The sequence below is a fragment of the Panthera onca genome, chromosome B3, assembly GCF_046562875.1.
Source record: "Panthera onca isolate mPanOnc1 chromosome B3, mPanOnc1 haplotype 2, whole genome shotgun sequence".
Taxonomy (NCBI): Eukaryota; Metazoa; Chordata; class Mammalia; order Carnivora; family Felidae; genus Panthera; species Panthera onca.
The window spans coordinates 80,340,929-80,362,245 of record NC_138344.1 but is presented as its reverse complement, the minus strand read 5'-3'; the positions used below and the strand labels follow the sequence as shown (position 1 = coordinate 80,362,245).

The 21,317-nt window shown below is 34.1% G+C and overlaps 1 protein-coding gene across 1 annotated transcript in view; it reads right to left on the bottom strand.

Annotated features, from left to right (window-relative positions):
- Window positions 1-21,317, bottom strand: part of SCFD1 (sec1 family domain containing 1) — a 114,226-nt gene that overhangs the window by 49,745 nt on the left and 43,164 nt on the right. Inside the window, exons 12-14 of the mRNA XM_060619425.3 lie at window positions 18,770-18,860; window positions 18,124-18,197; window positions 17,365-17,446 (exon numbers count right to left, since the gene is read on the bottom strand). Of these exons, the coding sequence (XP_060475408.3) occupies window positions 17,365-17,446; window positions 18,124-18,197; window positions 18,770-18,860 (247 nt within the window). The remainder of the gene's footprint in view (window positions 1-17,364; window positions 17,447-18,123; window positions 18,198-18,769; window positions 18,861-21,317) is intronic.

The following is a 21,317-nucleotide window of genomic DNA, read 5'->3' as shown; positions in this document are numbered from 1 at the left end:
CAAATACCTCAATGACTTCTGATTAAACATTGTGTACACCTGTAGTCCTCTAGGCATAGGCTTGGGTTATTCTCTTAGTTTTTAAGAATACATTCCTCTTCTATTACCTGTGCAGTGAATTCTACTCATTCTTCAGGGACCAGCTTCTTTGCAACTCTCTTCAATCTCTATTCGTTCCCCTTTGTTGCCTCTCCATCAATCTCCTTTTTGCTTGGAGGAATTTATTACCCCCTTAAGTGTGTACCATCAGCATTTTACATACCTCTCCATAATAACAATCTTCATACTATATTACTCTCCTTTGTTTACATGCTACCCTTCTAAAATGGTAAATTCCCTAGACTGTGTTTAATTAATCGTTTAACCCTGGGAATTTAACATAGCACCTGGCTCATAACAAGTACTTGACAAGGTCTTTGTTGAATTCCTCAACTAAAAGCAGGACATACACAGATCAAGTAGTCATCTTTAGAAGACACAAAAGTAGACGGATGAACTTCTAGGAGTGAAAAATGTAAAGAACCAAGTGTTTAGTGATTTAATATGTAAAATTAAGTAGGTTCAATGCCATAATGGAGTATAATGTCTGTACCTGCAAACGAATGAAGAAAAGAAACATGGTTCACTGATTTTTGTAGCTACAGACATTAGATTTATTTTGCTAAGTCTTCATGTATTAACTTACACTGAAATTTCTAACAAGCAATGCAAATAGAATCTAAAAGTAAGTTAGTTTAATTGCTAGTGGGTAGGGAGTTTCTTTTGGAGGTGATGAAAATGTTATAAAAGTACATTTTGGTTGTGAATGCACAACTCTGTGACAATACTATAAAAACCATTGAACTGTACACTTTAGATAAGTTAACTAACTGTATGCTATGTGAACTATACCTCGATAAAGCATTAAAGAAAATTAACTTAGCATTTCAATATAGTGATTCCCATGAAGGAGAGAAGAGTGGAGTGGAGATTTTCTAGCCTGAATATGAGAACTAGTATATGTTCAGGATCTATTTGTGCAAGGCACTTTACTTACAGCTATGGCTTTCAAATGTTTTTAAACAGAGAACTCAGGACCCTCTTTCTCAAATCAAATCTTCTGCAGAACCCTAAACATAAAATAGATACAAGCGACCCATTAAATGTCTCTATAGTGATCTAGGGTACCAGAGAACAGTGTTTGAAAACTACTAACTTAATCTCATTTAATTCTCCAAGTAACACTATGAACTAAGAATTATTAGTCCCATTTTAAAGATGAAGAAACAGACACACAGAAACATATATTTATTCAAGGTTACCAGAGTAGAAGTAGTAGAGAGTTGAGATTCAAATCCAGGTCAGACTCCAATGTACACCACAGATAAAGAGTAGGGAAAATTATATTTTCCTCAAGTACAATTTATTGCTTCTTTTGTTTATGCTTTATGAAAGAAAGTATATTTGTCAATTAGTACATATTTGGGGTTTTTTTTTTGGTAATACACGTAATTTATATGTGGCAAAAGGTTATTTTGGCCGGATAGATAATATATAGAAGTTCTTTCTCAATTTCTTGAAGTAAAGGAAATACTAAGAGAAACAACTTCTGTAATCCCAAAGATTAATTATTCTTATACAATATGAGTTCAAAGAAGAATACAATTTGGATAACAATAGTCACATAAAAAATAAACAAATTAAAAATATAAAACAAAATAACAAGGTCAAGATAATAAACAGATTTTTGGAACTTCAATAAATATCAAGAATAAACAGTAAAAGGATTATTATAGAGACCCAGAGGACTATGCATGGAATACAACTTATATCCAGTGAATATACACTCTGAAAGCCATGAATTTCTTAAAAATCTCTTTAAAAGGGCTAAGGGAGGAATGTGATTTTTAAAAAATTCTAGTGTTTTTCTCCCAATTTCAGAGTTACCATTGGAAAATCAGGCTGATGTTTTTCATGTTTCAGTACACTACCTCAACATTTATAGTAAATTAACATAACCCCCACACACAACTTTTTTGACTGCAAAAGCCCACCAGGTTTGAAAAGGACAGAAGGGAATCCTTTAAAAAACTAGCTTGTTCCTTCACTCACAATAATGGAGAACTCTTAAGAGTCATCTGGGATGAACAAGTGGTATTCTTACTTTCTCTTTTGAAAATCTATTACCGAAGCACATTTGTCAGATGACCTATACAGGGCATGAAATGAATTTCTTTTTCTTTCCTACAACTGCAGGGGATTTTTCCTTCTCTTAACCATTCTTTACATTCCAGCTACAAACACCACCATTCTGGTACTCCCTACTCACTGCTAGTTACAATTCTCATTTCTCACCTCAGTCTATGACTGGTTGATGACATAGAGTGGTATTTCTTGACCTTCCCTCTTTTCCAAGCCCTAATTCTATAACCTAGCACAAGTCAGCAGTGAAAGTAAAGGCAAAAAGGGATTAGAGTTATACTTCCTTTTACTATTAAGAATCTCAATATTCCTCTGCTACTTCTCACAGGAGACAGATGGGATGATAAACTCTTCTCTGTTGAAAGACAGTATTAGCAACATTTTACATAATGAATTAAATATGGTTTGTAGGACAGGGGTCTGTGCATCACATTTTACTTATAGTAAAGCATAGCCTAAGCTAAAATAAACTTAGAACCATATTTTTAGGATATAACCTATACCTAAGTTGAAGATCATCTACACCCTAGCCTTTCCTTTCCTGTTCTTTTTTCCCATGTTTAATCCGCATCATTTTTTTAGTGCTGTATTTACATATCCCATCCTCCAGGTGGCAGCACTTGAACACTGTATTATAATAGTCTGCAGTTGGTGTAGGTTACTAGAATACGAACTCCTTGTTACTATTTACTTATTATTGTGTGCCTTGTGCCCTCCCTGCAAGATAACTGGAATTCTCCAAATCTCAAGTGCTTTTTATAATACAACAAAATAGCAAGTTAATGTATTTTCCATTATCTAGGTGTGTATTCTGTTGCATTTTATACTGGTGGGTTTGAATGGGTCTGCCATGTTAAGAAATGATGTGGTGCAAAAACCAGATGATACATTAAATTGTATTTGAAGGTGTTCTACAACAAAGGTAGATGAATATATTTACTCTAGAGTACTTGTTCATATGATAGAGTGAATTAGAAATCTTGAATAAAATTCATCCTTATACCTCTACCTCATTTCTATGCAGTGATGGACACTGCACTGTCAGGGTGAGGAATCTGGTTAGGATCTTCAATTTTTTACAACAGCCTATCAATTTTAATACTTGATTATCTTATTTCTAAATAGATGCATTTTTCTCTCAACCAAGCACAATGAATTTCTAGCATTTTAGGCCCAAATCGGAATACGTAACTTCAACTTCTCTAATTCCTACCAAAAGACCAACTAAATAAAGTAGTAACATAATATTTAAAGAGTATGCAATCTTTCCACTCTAGACCCTATAAACTTAGACATTACTACATTGGAAACTCACAAAACACCCTCACTGAATTATATATTAGTATTACACCTTTGACTTTCATTAAAGTTGCTATAGAAAATGTGAGTGTAAAAATATCATTGTATCACTCAATTTTTTCCAGATAATGCCCAACATGAACAATGTATTTTGTAATATGATGCTAAGCAACACTTCGTTTAGAATAAAAAAGGGTGCCTGGCTGGCTCAGTCAGTAGAGCATGTGTCTCTTGATTTCTGGGTTTAAGCCCCACACTGGGAGTCAAGTGTATTTAAAATACATAAATAAATAAAAATTAAAAGGAAAAAAGAATAAAAAACAAATTCTCCTTTCTGGTAAGAAGGTTTTTGTTGTTGTTGTTTTTTTAACTTAATTACACCTCTCTCTCTTTTTTTTTTATCTTGGCTGCCTGAAAATTCAAAGCCAAATTTGAGAATTATCATTATAACTACCGAGTTTTTATTTCATTATTTTTGTTCTATGTGCTATTTGTGAAAGCTACTTTAAATCTGTTTTAGAATATACATGCAACTTTAATCTACAAATTATATTGTATACTGACTCCTAAAAATAAATTCTGACTAAAGTGATCTATGTAATAAAAAATTTTAAATGTACATGAAGTGATGTTTACATGTTTATATGAGAAGTATTAAAAACAAAAATATTAGCAACATAATGAAATCTAAAAATTGATTAATATTTCTAGAAAAAATATTTACAGGGCACTTGTAAACTATATTAAGTCTTATTTTACTATGACTCTCAGAAGCATTTAGTTTTAATTTATACCAACAGTGTGTTGAACTCTTAAAATATATACCCAGAAAAAGAAAAAACAAATTTAAGCAAACAGAAGAAAAGAAATAATAAAAATTAGAGCAGAAATCAATGAAATTATAAACAAGAAATCAATTGAGACAATCACTGGAACCAAAAGCTGGCTCTTCAAAAAGATCAATAGAATTGATTACAGAATTTTATCAATAATGAGTAATCTTCCCAAACAGAAAGCATAATATCTAGGTAGGTTCACTAATGAATTCCATCAACTATTTAAGTCAGAAATTAAAACAATTTTCTACAATCTCTTTCAGAAAACAGAATGCAATTGGGGTGCCTGGGTGGCTCAGTTTGTTGAGTGTCCAACTTCGGCTCAGGTCATGATCTTGTGGTTTGTGGGTTCGAGCCCTGGATCAGGCTCTGTGCTGACAGCTCAGAGCCCGGAGCCTGGTCCGGATTCTTTCTCCCTCTCTCTCTGCCCCTCCCCGGCTCACACTCTGTCTACCTCTCTCTCTCTCTCTCTCTCTCAAAAAAAAAAACAATGCAAATAATGAGAAACTAGATGCTTTCCAGCTAAAATCAGGAACAAGGCAAGGATACTCCCTCTCAACTTTCCATTTAACACTGTACTGGAAACCCTAGCTAATGTAATAAATAAGAGAAGGAAATCAAAGGTACACAGATTGGAATAAAGAAAAAAAAAAACTCTTCATTTGCAGATGATACAATTGTCAATGTAGAAAATTTCAAAAAACAATAAAAAATTTCTGGAACTAATAAGCAACTATAGCACAGTTGCAGGATACAAGGTTAGTACACAAAAGTCAATGGCTATAGTAGGAAAAAGGTAAGGATGTCCCCTCTTGCACTCTTTCAACATCATAATGGAGGTCTAGCTAATACAATTAAAAAAGAAAAGAAAGAGAAGGAATTTAAAGACTGGGAAGGAAAAAAATAAGTCCATCTTTGTTTACAGATAACATGCTTATCTATGTAGAAAATCCAAAGAAAAAACAACAAAAACTCTAGAAACTAGTAAGTGATTATACAAAGGTTGCAGGATACAAGGTTAATACACAAAAGCTAAATGCTTTCTGATAAACTAGCAATGAACAATTGAAATCTGAAATTAAAGCAAAAATACTATTTTCATTAGTACTAAAAATAAGGAAATGAAATATCTATAAATCTAACAAACTACATACAAGATCTGTATGAGGAATCTTTAATCTGATTAAAGAAATCAAGGAACAACTAAATAAATGGAGAGATATTCCATGCTCTTCTCAATGTGACCTATAGATTCAACACAATCTCCATTAAACTACCAGCAAGTTATTTTGTAGATATCAACAAAGTGATTTTAAGGTTTATATGGAGACAAGAAAGATCCAGAATAGCCAACACAATACTGAAGAAGAAGAAAAAAGATGGAGGACTGACAATACCTGATTTTATGACTTAAAATAAAGCTACAATACTTAGCCATGTGCTACTAGCCGAAAAGCAGGACAAATATATCAATGGAACAGAAAAGAGAGTACAGAAGTAGACCTTACACAAATATAGTCAACCCATCTTTGACAGAAAAACAAAAGTAACTGAATGGACAAAGGATAGTCTTTTCAACAAATGGTGATGGAACAATCAGACATCTAATGTAAAAGAAAACAATCTAGACACAGACCTTACCTTTCACAAAAATTAAATAAAAATGAATCATAGACTTAAATGTAATATGCAAAACTATAAAACTCCTAGAAGATAGGAGAAACATAGAAGAAAATTTAGATGATCTTGGATATAGTGAAGACTCTTTAGGTACAACACAAAAGCATGATCCATGAAAGAAAAAAACCAGTAAGCTGTACTTAATTAAAATTAAAAGCTTCTATTCTGTGAAAGACACTGCCAAGAGAATGAGAAGACAAGCCACACAACCAGAGAAAATATTTGCAAAAGATACATCTTTTAAAGGACTTTTTCCTCAAATAATACCAAGAATGCTTAAGACTAAACAATGAGAAAATAAACAGCCCAAACAGACACCACACCAAAGACCCAGATGGCAAGTAAGCATATGAAAAGATGATCCACATTGTATGTTATTAGGGAATTGCAAATTAAAGCAATGCGACACCACTACACATATATTTGAATGGCTGAAATCCAACATGGACAACACCAAATGCTGGTAAGGATGTGAAGCAACATGAACTCTCATTCACTGCTGGTGGAGAGCAGAGCCACTTTGGAAGGCAGTTTGGCAGTGGGTAGTTTTGTTACCAATCTAAACATACTCTTACCATATGATCCAGCAACCAACCTCGTGGGTTAAACACATCCACCCAAAAATCTTCACAGGGACATTTACAGCAACTTTATTTACAAATGCCACAAGTTGAAAGCAATCAAGATGTCCTTCAATGACTGATTGGATAAACAAACTGGTACATCCAGACAATGAAGTGTTAGTGATGAAAAGACATGGAGAAGTCTTAGACTCACATCACTAAGACACTGAAATACTTCATGATTCTAACTACGAGGCATTCTGAAAAAGACAATACTGTGAAGACAGTAGAAAGACATGGGTGACAGGAACTCAGGGGAAGGGAAATAGGGATGAGTAGGCAGAGCACAGATGATTTTTAGGGCAGTGAAACTATTTCTGCATGATCCTGTAATATGGATACATGTCATTATACATCTGTCAAAACCCAGAGAATGTACAAGAGTGAACCCTAATGAAAACTATGGGCTTTAGTTAATAACAACGTATTAATATTCACTTATGAATTGTTTCAAATGTACCACACACTAATGCAAAATGTTAATAATAGGGAAAACTGGGGGGGTAGGTGATAAAGAGGAATATGGAAATTCTCTGTACTTTTCACTCATTTTTTTCTACAGATGTAAAACTACTCCAAAAAACAGTCTATTAGTTAAAAAATAAAATCCAAAACACATGCATACAGTGGTAAACAAATGAACATAAGGGTCACATTTAACAGTGTTACAAAATTTGGGAAAATTTGTGTAGCTTTGAATAATAACACCTTTCACTTTTACTTTTTCATAGGTGTTAAATAAAATGACTCAAAAGAATATAAAGGATTTTACATGTAAAACAAAGATATACTTCCAAAATCTATAAAGAACTTATCAAACTCAACACCCAAAAAACAAATAATCCAGTGAATAAATGGGCAAAAGACATGAATGGACACTTCTGCAAGAAAACATCCAGATGGCCAACCAACACATGAAAAGATGCTAAACATCACTCATCATCAGGGAAATACAAATCAAAACCACAAATGAGATACCACCTCACACCTGTCAGGATGGCTAACATTATCAACTCAGGCAACAACAGATGTTGGTGAGGATGTGGAGAAAGAGGATCTCTTTTGCACTGCTTGTGGGAATGCAAACTGGTGTAGCCACTCTGGAAAACAGTATGGAAGTTCCTCAAAAAACTAAAAATAAAACTACCCTACGACCCAGCAATTGCACTACTAGGTATTTATCCAAGGGATACAGGTGTGCTGTTTCGAAGGGATACATGCACCCCATTGTTTATAGCAGCACTATCAACAATAGCCAAAGTATGGAAAGAGCCCAAATGTCCATCGATGGATGAATGGATAAAGAAGATGTGGTATATATATACAATGGAGTATTACTCGGCAATCAAAAAGAATGAAATCTTGCCATTTGCAACTACGTGAATGGAACTGGAGGGTATTATGCTAAGTGAAATTAGTCAGAGAAAGAAGTATCGTATCACTTCACTCATATGAAGACTTTAAGAGACAACACAGATGAACATAAGGGAAGGGAAACAAAAATAATATAAAAACAGGGAGGGGGACAAAACATAAGAGACTCTTAAATATGGAGAACAAACAGAGGGTTACTGGAGGGGTTGTGGGAGGGTGGATGGGCTAAATGGGTAAGGGGCATTAAGGAATCTAATGAAATCATTGTTGCACTATATGCTAACTAATTTGGATATAAATTTAAAATAAAATAAAAAAAAGATATACTTACTTTTGTAGTGAATACAAAGAGTACCTAATAAAATTGCACGTGTGTATTAACATTTACTATCACAGTCAGTACGTAACTCGAGCATGGAATTTGATTCTTGAGGTACTTATCAGTACTTCAACATAACTGACCTTTAAAAAAATCCATTGCTTTAAAAAGTGTATTTGTTTTAAGAAACAACTAACTTAGAAGTTGACCATTAAATTTCCATTTCCTATTTAAGCATTCATGGAAATAAAAGACCAGAGGATACAGTAAATTTTATTTCTAACTTAATGTGACCAAGGAAGAAACCTCACCATTAATTTGTGGAATCTATGTATAACTCTGTCCCAATGTTCCTTCTAGTTTATTTCATGTTCCATAGAAGCCTCATGAAGGACTACGGAAGACAGGGGCCAGAAAAAAATTTTAAGGGCTATGTTTGATTTTGACTTTGATTAATTATTCTCTCTTTGACTATTCTATGTGCTTTTATTGTAAGCTACCTCAAATTCTGTGGAACGAGTTGAGGTATAAATAAATATGAGAAATTTATGAGAAAAAATAAGGAATGCATGTCCTTTTAAACATTTTACTCCTCATGTCAATTCACTTCTCTCTGTATTTATTCTGCTGCATACTTCCATAAGGGGAAAAAAATCTGTAAAGATCTACTAGGCTTTCTAGCCACATATTATGTAGCATATCCTATTTCTTGCTTTTCTAGGTCACTTTAAATCTAAAGCCAAAAAATACGCATTACCAAAATTAGTCATTGGCTTTCTCTATGATTTACACAGGTTTTTGTTTTGCTATTTTTTATTTTATCAAAGTATAATTAACATACAGTGTTATATTATTTTCAGGTATACAATATGATGATTCAACAATTCTACACATTACTCAGTGCTCATCTTGGTTAAGTGTACATTTACTACCCTTTATTTATTTCACCCATCCCCCCACAAACTTCTCCTCTGGCAACGACCAGTTTATTCTCTGTATTGAACAGTTTGTTTTGTCTCTTTTTTGTGTTTCTTAAAATCTACATGAGTGGAAATTATGGTATTTGTCTTTCTTTGACGGACTTGTTTCAACTAGCATTATACCCTCTAGGTTCACCCGTATTGTTGCAAATGGCAAGATTTCTTTTTTTTTTTTTTTTTTTGGTAGAGTAATATTCCATTGCGCGTGTGTGTGCGTGTGCGTGTGTGTGTGTGTGTGTGTACCTAGTATCTTATCTATTCATCTACTGATGGACAGTTGGGTTGTTTCTGTATCTTCACAATTGTAAATAATGCTGCAATAGATGTTGGGATGAAATTATCTTTCCAAATTAGTGTTTTTGTTTTCTTTGGGTAAATACCCAGCAGTGGAATTACTGGATCATAGTGTAATTCTATTTTTAATTTTTTGAGGAACCTCCATACTGTTTTCCTCAGTGGCTACACAAATTTGTATTCCCACCAACAGTGCACAAAACGGTTCCCTTTTCTCTACATTTTCATCAACACTAGCTGTTTCTTGTGGTTTTGATTTTAGTCATTCTGACAGATGCTCTCTCAATGCATTTCCCTGATAATGAGTGATGCTGAGTATCTTTTCATGAGTCTATTGGCCATTTGTATATCTTCTTAGGAAAAATGTCTGTTCAGGTCTCCTGCCCATTTTTAAATCAGATTATTTGGGTATTTTGGTGTTGAGTTGTGTAAGGTCTTTATATATTTTGGATACTAACCCTTTACTAGATACGTCATTTGCAAGTATCTTCTCCCATTCAATAGGTTGCCTTGTTGTTTTGTTGATGGTTTCCTTTGTGGCGCAAAAGATTTTTATTTTTATATGTCTCTTCAGGTAAGGGAAACAAAAGCAAAATTAAACTAACAGGACTACACACACCAAAAAAGTTGTTTGTTTTTTTTTTTAAAAGATTTGAAATAAATGAACACTAAGCTTTGTTCAAATTTTTCACTTCTATTGAAATATAACTGACATATAATACAAAATTTGTTAAGTTTTAACATATGCATATGCCCATGAAATCATGAACACTATCCACATAATCAACCTACCATTCATTGCCCAGAAGTTTCCCTATTGTAATGCCTCCCTTCTGGCCCTCCCACTCCTTTCCAGGTGCCTAGGCAAGCAGTGATATGCATTTTATCACTACATATTAGCTTGCATTTTTACAAATTTCATGTAAATGCAATCACAGATTATATACTCTTTTTTAAAAAAATTTTTTTTTATATTTATTTTTGAGAGAGAGAGAGAGAGAGAGAGAGAGAGAGAGAGAGAGAGAGGCAGGGCGTGAATGCAGGAGGGGCAGAGAGAGAGAAAGACACAGAATCCGAAGCAGGCTCCAGGCTCTGAGCTGTCAGCACACAGCCCAACACCAGGCCTGAACCCACAAGCCGTGAGATCATGACCTGAGCCAAAGTCGGAACCGAGCCACCCGGGCGCCCCTATGTACTCTTCTTTAATGTGGCTTCACTCAGTGTATTTGAGATTCATCCATATTGCTATATGTGACAATAGTACTTTCCTTTCTATTTCTGAATAGTATTCCATTGTATGGATATACTATAATTTATTTATCCAATTCAGCTGTTGGTGGACATTGGGGTGTTTCTGGTTTTTGGTATTACAATGAAGCTGCTGTGTACATTAAACACAGGCTTTCATTTGTTTTGGGTAAATACCTATGAGTGGAATGGCTGGACCATGTGACAGGTTTCTGTTTAACATTTTAAGAAACTAATAAACTATCTCCCAAAGTGGATATACCATTTTGCATTTCTACCAGAAGTGTATGAAAGTTTTAGTTTCTCTGTATCTTTGCTAAAGGTTGGCATGATCTTTTTTAATTTTAGATGTTTTAAACAGATGTGTAGTGAGGTCTCATGGTGGTTTTTGTTTCCATTTTTCTAGTGATTATTTATGTTGAACTTACTTGTCATCTGTGTATCTTTTATGGCCAAATCTCTGTTTAAATCTTTTGACCAGGGCACCTGGTTGGCTCAGTCGGTTGAGCGTCCGACTTCAGCTCAGGTCATGATCTCGCGGTCTGTGAGTTCGAGCTCTGCATCGGGCTCTGTGCTGGCAGCTCAGAGCCTGGAGCCTGCTTTCGATTCTGTGTCTCCCTCTCTCTCTACCCCTCCCCTGCTCATGCTCTGTCTCTCTCTCTGTCAAAAATAAACATTAAAAAAAAAAAAATTTAAATCTTTTGACCATTTTTAAATTAGGGTGTTTATGTTCTTATGTTCTTATTATTGAAGTCATATTAAAGACTTCTGAGAAGTCTTTATTTCTTCTCACTTAACCTTTATAATTGGGTCTCAATGACAAGGCTTCAGCTTCACAAAAGCAGATGGCAGAGAAGTGAGAGCAAAGAGCTAGAGAAAGGTATTTTCACCTTTTTTTTTGGAGATGTGGAAGTAGTCTCCCAAAATTTACAGTGAGTGAGAAGTGAGAAGCTCTCATTTGAGAGCTACCTTTGGTTGTAATTGAAAAAAATGTCAAGTTCTGAAAGTAACTAATCTCATCTGGGTAAGAAGAGGTAGAAGACAATGAAGTGTCATTTGGGGACTTCCTCCTACAGAATATATTGCCCCCTGTGCCTTGAAAAGACACCAAGGTCACATGAACATTCATTTGGTATGTATACTGAGCAAGACATCACTCTAAAGCGATCAGTTAAAATAGCTAAAGAAATGTTCTGATTTCTAGTATAGTAAAATTTCTTTCCTACTGTGATCAGGGGAGTAGTGATGAGTTAATCAAAGTCCATTAATGTAAAGAATAACAACAACAAAAAAATCTGTGTTGTGTATAAATATACATTTTAAACACCGCCTTCTAACTTAAGACCTAAAACACACAACTGTCTGTCAGTCTTGTTGTGACTGTACTTAGTACAGTGGTTTTCTTTTAGTACAGTGGTTTCTTTAAGTACAGTGGTTTCACTGAATTTTTTTCTTTCTTGCATAAAGCACAACTATAACGATCACGTATAATGTCCAGTTTCAGTTTCTTTGCAGTGGAACCAAAAACCTTACAGATACTTGCAAAGCGAGTTTAGTATTTTTCAAAATTTTCTAATCTTTTAATGTTTTGTTTTTTTTTTTTTTTACTAATTTTATTTTAATGTTTATTTTATTTTTGAGAGACAGAGTGAGCAAGAGAGTGGGAGAGGGGCCAAGACAGAGGGGGACAGAGGAAATGAAGTGGTCTCTGTGTTGACAGCAGACAGTCTGATGCCGGGCTCGAACTCATGAGTCATGATGTCATAACCTGAACTGAAGTCAGATGCTCAAGTGACTGAGCCACCCAGGCACCCCTTTTTACTACTAATTTAAACAGTTAAATCACTACCTTCAGTAAGTTTTTCTAAGGTATACAACTTAGTTTTAAAGAAACAACCTCTTCTTAAACAACTGACATACGTAGATTGGAATCAAATACAAGTAACTCTTAGGTAAGCAAAAAATGCAACTTGTGAAGCATACTAGTGGCCAGTTGTCAGCATGTCATAATGTGGCCGGCAGGCACTATGTTTTATAGGAATAAAGGCCATCAGTTAATTTGGTGTGTTGACTAGTAGAGATCAATTAAGGGAGCTCCTACTTTATTTTTAAAGCTTATCTTCCCCTAGAAAAGATAAAGAAATTGAGCCCAAGAAAGGGAGGAGCCTCCTTCCCCCTGTAGTTAAAAGCTAGCATTGCTAGCAAGGGCTAAGTCTTTTCAGAGTATAAACCTAAGGTAGTACATGTTTGCTTGACCAGATTAAGTCTGCAGATCTAATTCAGTACCTCTTAACTTTCTCTACAAGAAGCAGGAAAACAAAAATGAGAATTCAGCACCAATGACGCCTCAATGCATAATAGCTTCTTAACAGCTGTTTTTTGTCAACTGTATCGGGATGGAGTGTTCAGATGTTAGAGCTCTTCCTTCAGGTGGGGGCATTGGGGGAAAGAGCACATAATGCCATTTCTATTTCTCATCTACTATGACTTACACATAGGTGTCTTTTCCTTTTATTAGGGACTTGCTAAAGAGTACTTAATTAAGTTTGACTATGCACGTGGGACAAAAATTGAAATAAACTAAAATTTGTCCATAAATTACTTAAAAAATTTAAGTAATCCCAGGAGCCATTCCCCAACAACCAGCAAGTGGTTTTGTGTTAGAAATGAAATTGTATTAGAAATGAAAGAAATGCTAAAAAAAGAGATTTAAAAGGTATGGATTACTCAAAACAAATGAGAATTCAACAATTTACTCTTTCATCTATTAGACCAAAGCTAACCACCCAACCCACTAAAATCCTTAGAGTATCAATAAGCATAGGTAATAATAATTGCCAACGTTGTTGCAAACTGGTATGCTGTTTCTGCTTTCCACCAAAACACTGATTGCCAGATAACTGCCACAGCTTCTAAACAAATTATTTTCTTCTAGTATTCTGCTTCAGAAAATGATCTAAGGAAATGTAAGAAGCAGCTATTATCTAAACATCCCCAAAGATATGCAAAACTGCAATGAAGACAAATCGCAAAAGAAATGTTCTGAGATCTCTGCATAAAAAGTCATAATATTCTTGCCAATAGTAATAAAAAATATCTACTGCTTAGGTGAGTAAAAGTTGGCAAGTAAGTGAAGCTCAAATCGTCAATAAATTCTAGTTATGAGAGCAAGAGATCATGGAGAACAATACTTATTAAGTTTGTATTAACATTATAGCTAGAGGTAGATGGTGTAGCTCAGTAAAAGTACAAATAAACATGCCATTTAAAAGTAAACATTACAAAGTTGGAAATTTAATAATTATGGAAAACCTTAAGAAGAAATTTTATAACTAGGAGTAATGAGAAATAATGGGACTAGAATTTATGTGCTAATTTTGACAAGGAAGAATACCTTCCTAATTTTGACAAGGAAGAATAAAAGAGACTGTCAATATTACAAAGACTCTTCACAGAAAACATTCTAATTTTTTTATACTAAAAGAATTTTTTACATCAAAATATTTCTTAGAGTATGCAGCTTATTAAATACAACTATAATTTACATATAAATATTTAAGATAAATATACTCCTTTATCAATGATATTTAAAAATGTTCTGAGTGACTGGGTTTCTTAGAATGACCCAAGAAGGAACAGCGTGTCCTATAGGGGACATTATTTTCCTTCTGCAAATGAAATGTCCTGTATAGCACCGTTTCTTTAAATCAGATCCTGTCAAAAGGGTGTCTTCCTTGAGTTACATCAAAACAATCATCCCAAAATGTGTAGCTTTTATATAAAATCACTTAACAACACAGTGAATGACAAATTAGTTAGCATAAAATGTTCTGCCAATCAGCAGCCCTGGAAAAAACAACTTCTTTTATAAAGAAAGCCAAATTGCCAGGTCTTAAAGAAGAATTATGTGGGTTATGCACAGTGGCATGTTAAAATACCTGAGACAGATGGCCTCTATTAGCACACATTGATTTTGAAAAACTCATATAAAATCATGAGTATAAAATTATAAATAAACATCATAAAGAATTTATAGTAAATTGTGCCTTAAAAAAAACACAGTTCTTCACCTAGACAGCTATAATAGCTGTCTTCCAATTCCATACTTATTTCCAGAACTCACCCAGCACTCAGACTCATTTTTCTATTTAAAACACAAATCACATCATGTCATTAATCTCCAATGACTTCCCGTCACACTTAAATTCCAATTTCTCTTGATCCCACAGTCTATCACTTTTTCACTCCTTACTATAAGCACATTCTTCCTTTATGTCCTGGGGCGCCTGGGTGGCTCAGTCGGTTAAGAGTCCAACTTCGGCTCAGGTCATAAACTCGTTTTCCTGAGTTCAAGCCCCCAAGTCGGGCTCTGTGCTGATAGCTCAGAACCTGGAGCCTGCTTTGGAACCTGTTTCTCTCTCTCTCTCCCTGCCCCTCCCCTGCTCGTGCTCTGTTTCTCTCTCTCTCAAAAATAAAGATTAAAAAAAATAACAGAAATCTTCCTTTGTGTCCTTAAACACACTAACTTCGTTCCTTGTCTTAAGGCCTTTGCACTTTTTTAGTCCTTCTGCCTGGAATGCCTGGCCCTGGAATTTTCACTAACCGGCTCCTTGTGGTTCAGGTCTCAACTCAAACATCACCTCATCAAAGGTCATTTCCCTAACCACTTACTCCTAACCACTTACAGTAGCCCTCTCTGATGTTCTCTATCACCTCATATCACCCTGTTTTTGTTTTCTTATCACCTAAATGAATGAAGTTATCTTGTTTTCTAATTTGGGTACTTTGTTTATTGTTACTATAATAGAAGCTCCATGAGAATACATAACTCGTCTTATTTACCACAGAATTTCCAAGGCCTAGCACAACACACAGTTACTCCATAAACATGACTGAATAAATCAATTACGTTAGCTAGAATTTTCTTAAACCATAAGCTCTAGTCTCTGACCTGGAGTAATTCATATAAATTTGTAGCAGGATAATGTTTGTCAAGTTTTATGAATAGGATAAAACTACGCTTTCCATAGTATAATAATTAGTTACTTTGGGTTACACAACTCCGTTTGGTAATTTTATTGGTTTTACAGCTATGAGAACTGAGGTCACAAAGTAAAATGTAAGAATCAATAAACTTTACTAATGAAAAAATAAACAAACAAAAACTAAAGTCAAAGTAAATCCACAGAAGAGTTTAAATCTTAAAGACCACACAGGACTACTAACAACTGTTGTAACTTCTTAGAATTTATTTTTACTTGTCCGCTTACTTGCGCTTAGCACCTAGCAACACTGCTTGGCACAAAGCAAGTACTCAAAAAATATTAGTTTAATGGATCATAAGATCCTTACTATAAAATTACAGGTTAACAGATATAAACCAGAACTTATATTTTGTTTTGATGCAATAAACTTTTTACATTAGATTCAGTCTTCACCTTGTAAGCAAAGTCTTTTCTCTCCTACTGAAGGATATTCTCAATATAGCTCTCTGTTGTATTTCACCTGATGATATATATTATCTCCACAGGAGACAATGACCTCAGGCAAATAGATCTGTGCAGTCTTTACCCATTTTACAGAGATGCTAAATATGGAAGGGAAAATATCAGTAGAGTCATCTATAAACTGAACAATTATGTTTCTATCCCTGTAGGTATATGAAAATCGCCAGTACCAATATTGAGATGTGGAACAAAAGAAATTATGCAGGCTTAAATTCCATGATGCACAATGTCCATTATCTATCTATATTAGTTCCTTCCTATCTCTATGACTTTTTAAATCATTAATAAAGAAAAATGTTTAAGTCCCTTTCCCATAAATTCAAGGTGTTATCACTATCTTTGAAAAGCAATAAACATATTTAGCTATTTTACACTGCTTTTTCAAATATATCATATCAGATGGAAAGCAAGGGTCAGTAATAACCACATCCTAGTGTATGGCCAATGTGTCACTGAAATTCAGCTACATGTCCAGAGAATAAGGGACAGCAGAATACTGAAGGACTGATATGGGGTAATCATGAACAAAGTAATGAGATAAAAGAACTATGATAACAACATATAGAAGATACAAACCATTTATCTCAAAATCACAGTACAACAGGAGACAGTAAGAACCCTTAATACTAAAATACTCATCTAAGACTAAAGTTAATGGATATTTTAGATAGTACTATAGTAAGAAGGGTGTCTAAATCTCTATTACTGACAGTTAGACACAGATCTACTGTTAACAGAGTAAGTGGAGAGGTAGTACTGAAGCAATATTGAGACAACATAATACAAATATCACAGATGTAACTTTTATTTACTAAACGTGTGACCTTGGCAAATCACTAATCTTTCTGGATTCTTAAGCTTCCTCATTTGCAAAAAATGAAGGCACTAATGTTGCCTTTGATAATTTTATCTCCTATTATTACAGTGAGGCCTCAATGAGATAATGAATACGAAACCATCTTAAAAAGTATAAAACTCTACATAAATGGAACACATAAATATTGGGGAGTAGGTTAAATTTACCTTTATATGTTCTAAAACAGCAGTGGCAACATTTGTATGGAGATCAATAAGTCTTTTTTTTTCAAGGAGTTCTGGCAAAGAACTACAAGTACCAAAAAATTAAAAATTAACCATTCAATTTTCTAAGAAAATGACATAGATCTTAATAAAATACACACCTGGGTGTTTCCTCTGAGGAAACAAGTAGTGATAAAATGACAAATTAAACTGATATCAACCAAAGTTAATCTCTAGGCTTTAACACATAACAATATTCACTACTTTAATACAAGTGAAATAGTTCTTAGTTTAAAGTAATCTCCCTCCCAAACATCATTATTCCACCATTTCACTTTCTGATTCCAAAATCTGGAGGTTTAGAGTAAAATCAGATTAGTGGAAATATGATTTTACATATACATTTAAAACACATTTCTTCTCTCCTTGATGGTATTTCAAGTACCAGAAAGAACATGCTTAACCTTTAGTTAACATAATAACAGCAGCAATGATAAAATAGTAAGCTGTATTATTTTATCACCAATACTATCTTCCTAGTAAAATTATCCCCATTATACAATTCTAACTAGTGAAAGAAGCAAATGATCTGCTATATAAAAGGAACTTAAATCAGCTTAAAGAGACAATTTAGTTTTTTAAATTTAAAGGTCTATGCCATTACCTACTGTTTCCTATTATTAAAAATATTAGCCAAACTTTTAGCCTTCAAGATAAATCTTATCAACAGACAGACTTAAAGGGCGTATATTGCCTACTTACCTAACAGCTGATGTTAGCTTAGCAGTATTGTCAGAAAGCATACTTATGGCTCCTTCATCTTCCCCCTCTAGTCCCTGAGAAGGAAAAAAAAAAAGATCCCAGAAACATAAAAATCAATATATTCCTCAGATTACGGATAAACACTAAGATCTGAGTCACCCAGAGTGACGATTCTTCTCCTCTAAGGAACAAACACCCATCTCTAATAGTTACATTAGAGTTCTAGGTACCACCAGTCTAATATAAATGGTGGGATGACCACCGAGCAGCACCTAGTATTTTCAGATAAGGAAATAGGCGCAGAAGCTTGGCACTGGTCACACAGTAATAAACAGTATGGCCACATGCTGAGTGTATCACAGTACAGTTAGAGTGTGCAGCGCTGGAACACAGACCTCTAACATGAAGCCACATTATATATTTTTTCAGATTATAAATTCAGATTATTCTTTGAAAAAATTTTGCTCTTCTCAGTATTTACATTTCTTTTTTAAGAGATAATTTATGTAAATTGACAATACTTTTTTTTTGTTATTAAAACAATGAATGGCTCAAATTTTCATAAGGAACAAAAAAGTTAACCTCTTCCTCCCTCCAGATGTCCTTCTACTTTTGTATAATTCTAAGACAGCAAACAGAATCTTACCATAATGCTTTTAAGTCGTTTAACCTCATCTTCCTGTGCTCGGTAAGATTCTAGTTCTTGCTGAACTGATTCTGCAACTTCTGGGAATGGACTGAAACAGTAATGAACAAGATGAACTATGAATATGACATTAAAATAGTCCTTTTTGTATAAATTCTGAAATATATACCATGAGGATTTATTTTTATTTTAAATGTACCTATTTGGATTTGAGTATTTTTTATATATAACATAGGCAGAAAACACTTAGCATAAATCCAACTATATATCCTTCTAGTATCTATATTATAAATATTATTTCTTTAAAATGCATATCATAATACTTCTGCATTTAAGGACATTTAAATTTTTTCCTATTATTTTCATTAGCCATATCATATTTTTCTTCACCTATATGCTGTTAGGAAAAAAAGTAAAATATTTAAGTGACTGAAAAAGAAGAGGAGACATGGTATACCAAACATCAATTAAATATTACTAACCAAATTAACACAGATTATCAAAGGGTTCATATAACTACAAACACGGCATTTAAAAAATATTACATGCAGGTAATTGTGAAAAAAGGTCTTTTAATTCTGTAAGCTTAATATCTTAGAACACTATTAGTAAAAACAGAATACAGGCCACAGTTTTGCTGTTCTAATGTGTGATGTCTTCTTCCAGGCAAATGAGGTTTAGCAGTAATATCCGTAGACTTAGGACACAAGTGATCTGCAATCATTGAGCAGCTTTGGTTGGAACAGTTTCACGTGGCACTAATCTTGAATAATTCTAAACGAATGTGTGGTTGACCATGAAATAGTCCCTAATGTAAATAATTTTCATCTACAGCTTTAGCAGAGGCCAGAAGCTTTGCTTCCTTCAAAAAAGAAAAGACAATAAAACAAAAGCACTTTGCCCTGACACCTGGTAACACTCCATTCACAATCAGCACATTTCACCCAATGGAGACTGAGAAATGGCAGAACTCCCTGTTTTGAGGAAAACAGTCCAGTTTGACATGACAACTGTAGGCATAAACCTCAGCTTCAGCAGACTATGCTGGCAGAATATAGCACTGAGCACGTTTAAATGTGCTGGCTGAATTAGATAATCCTGAAATCTCCAGTATCTTCTAGTCTTAGGACTAACAAACAATAACTGCTTACATTTACAGAGTGCTCACTGTATGCCAAACACAATGCTAAAAATCTGTCTCAATTTCTCATCTAATCTAACCACGGTCTTGGTGAGGTACATACTATTAATAATTAAGACGAGGACCTTTGGGATCTGCCAGGACTGGCCTTTATTCTTGTTTTTACCAATGATAACTAGATGACTCTGGGCAAGTTACTTCTTTGTATTTTTCACTTTGTCTTCATAACAACCCTCTGAAATAGGGCAATAGGTAGAATTATCATCCCTACATTTTACTGATGAGGAAAATGAAGCCTAGAAAGATTTAAGTTACTTCTTTTATTCTATACAATCTCCCAGTATCTTTGCACATACATTATTATTACTGTATTTCTCTAATATTGTAGTACAATCATTAGAGTGAGAGTTATTCAGGGCTACAATTACTTACAAAGAATTAAATATCTTACTATTCAACTGACTTCTTAGATTGTTCCTAAATATATAGTCTAAAGAAAATAGTCAAATCTTCCATATTTGAAGGAAGACATTTTTTTCTTAAGCTTTTTTTCTATTAGAAAATGTGAATCTTTTTTTTAAAGTTTATTTATTTATTTAGAGAGAGAGAGAGAGTGAGATACAGCGTGGAAAGGGCAGAGAGAGGGAGAGAAAGAATCCCAAGCAGGCTCCAAGCTGTCAGCAAAGAGCTGACACGGGGCTCTATCTCACAAACTGTGAGATCATGACCTGAGCAGAAATCAGGAGTCAGATGCTCAACTGACTGAGCCACCCAGTCGCCCCCCAAAAATGTGAATCTTCAAGTTAACTTTAAAATACTCTGCATACTCTATAAATAACGTAAATGTAATTTCTTGTTCTTTGCCACTATGGAAAAAAATACAGACTACGGAATTCTAAAGAGAAGAAAATCATTTAAAATCAATTATAATAGTATTATGCTAAGTGAAATAAGTCAGAGAAAGACAGATACCATATGTTTTCACTCATATGTGGATCTTAAGACACTTAACAGGAGACCCTGGGGGAGGTGAAGAGGGAAAAAAAGTTACAAATAGAGAGGGAGGGAGGCAAACCATAAGAGACTCATAAATACACAGAACAAACTGAGGGTTGAGAGGGTTGGGGGAGCGGGGAAAGTGGGTGATGGGCAATGAGGAAGGCACTTGTTGGGATGAGCACTGGATGTTGTATGGAAGGAAGGCCATTTGACAATAAATTATATTAAAAAATAAAAAATAAAAATAAATAAAATCAATCATAATAGTACCTAAACTGCCACAGCAGAAAGAGGAAAACAGTGACTTTTCTTTGCAGAGAAAATAAAATTCCTTGTTATAAGCAATGTGACTTCCCAGTGTTAAAAAAAAAAAAAAAAAAAAGTTATAAACAGATAAAACACACAAAA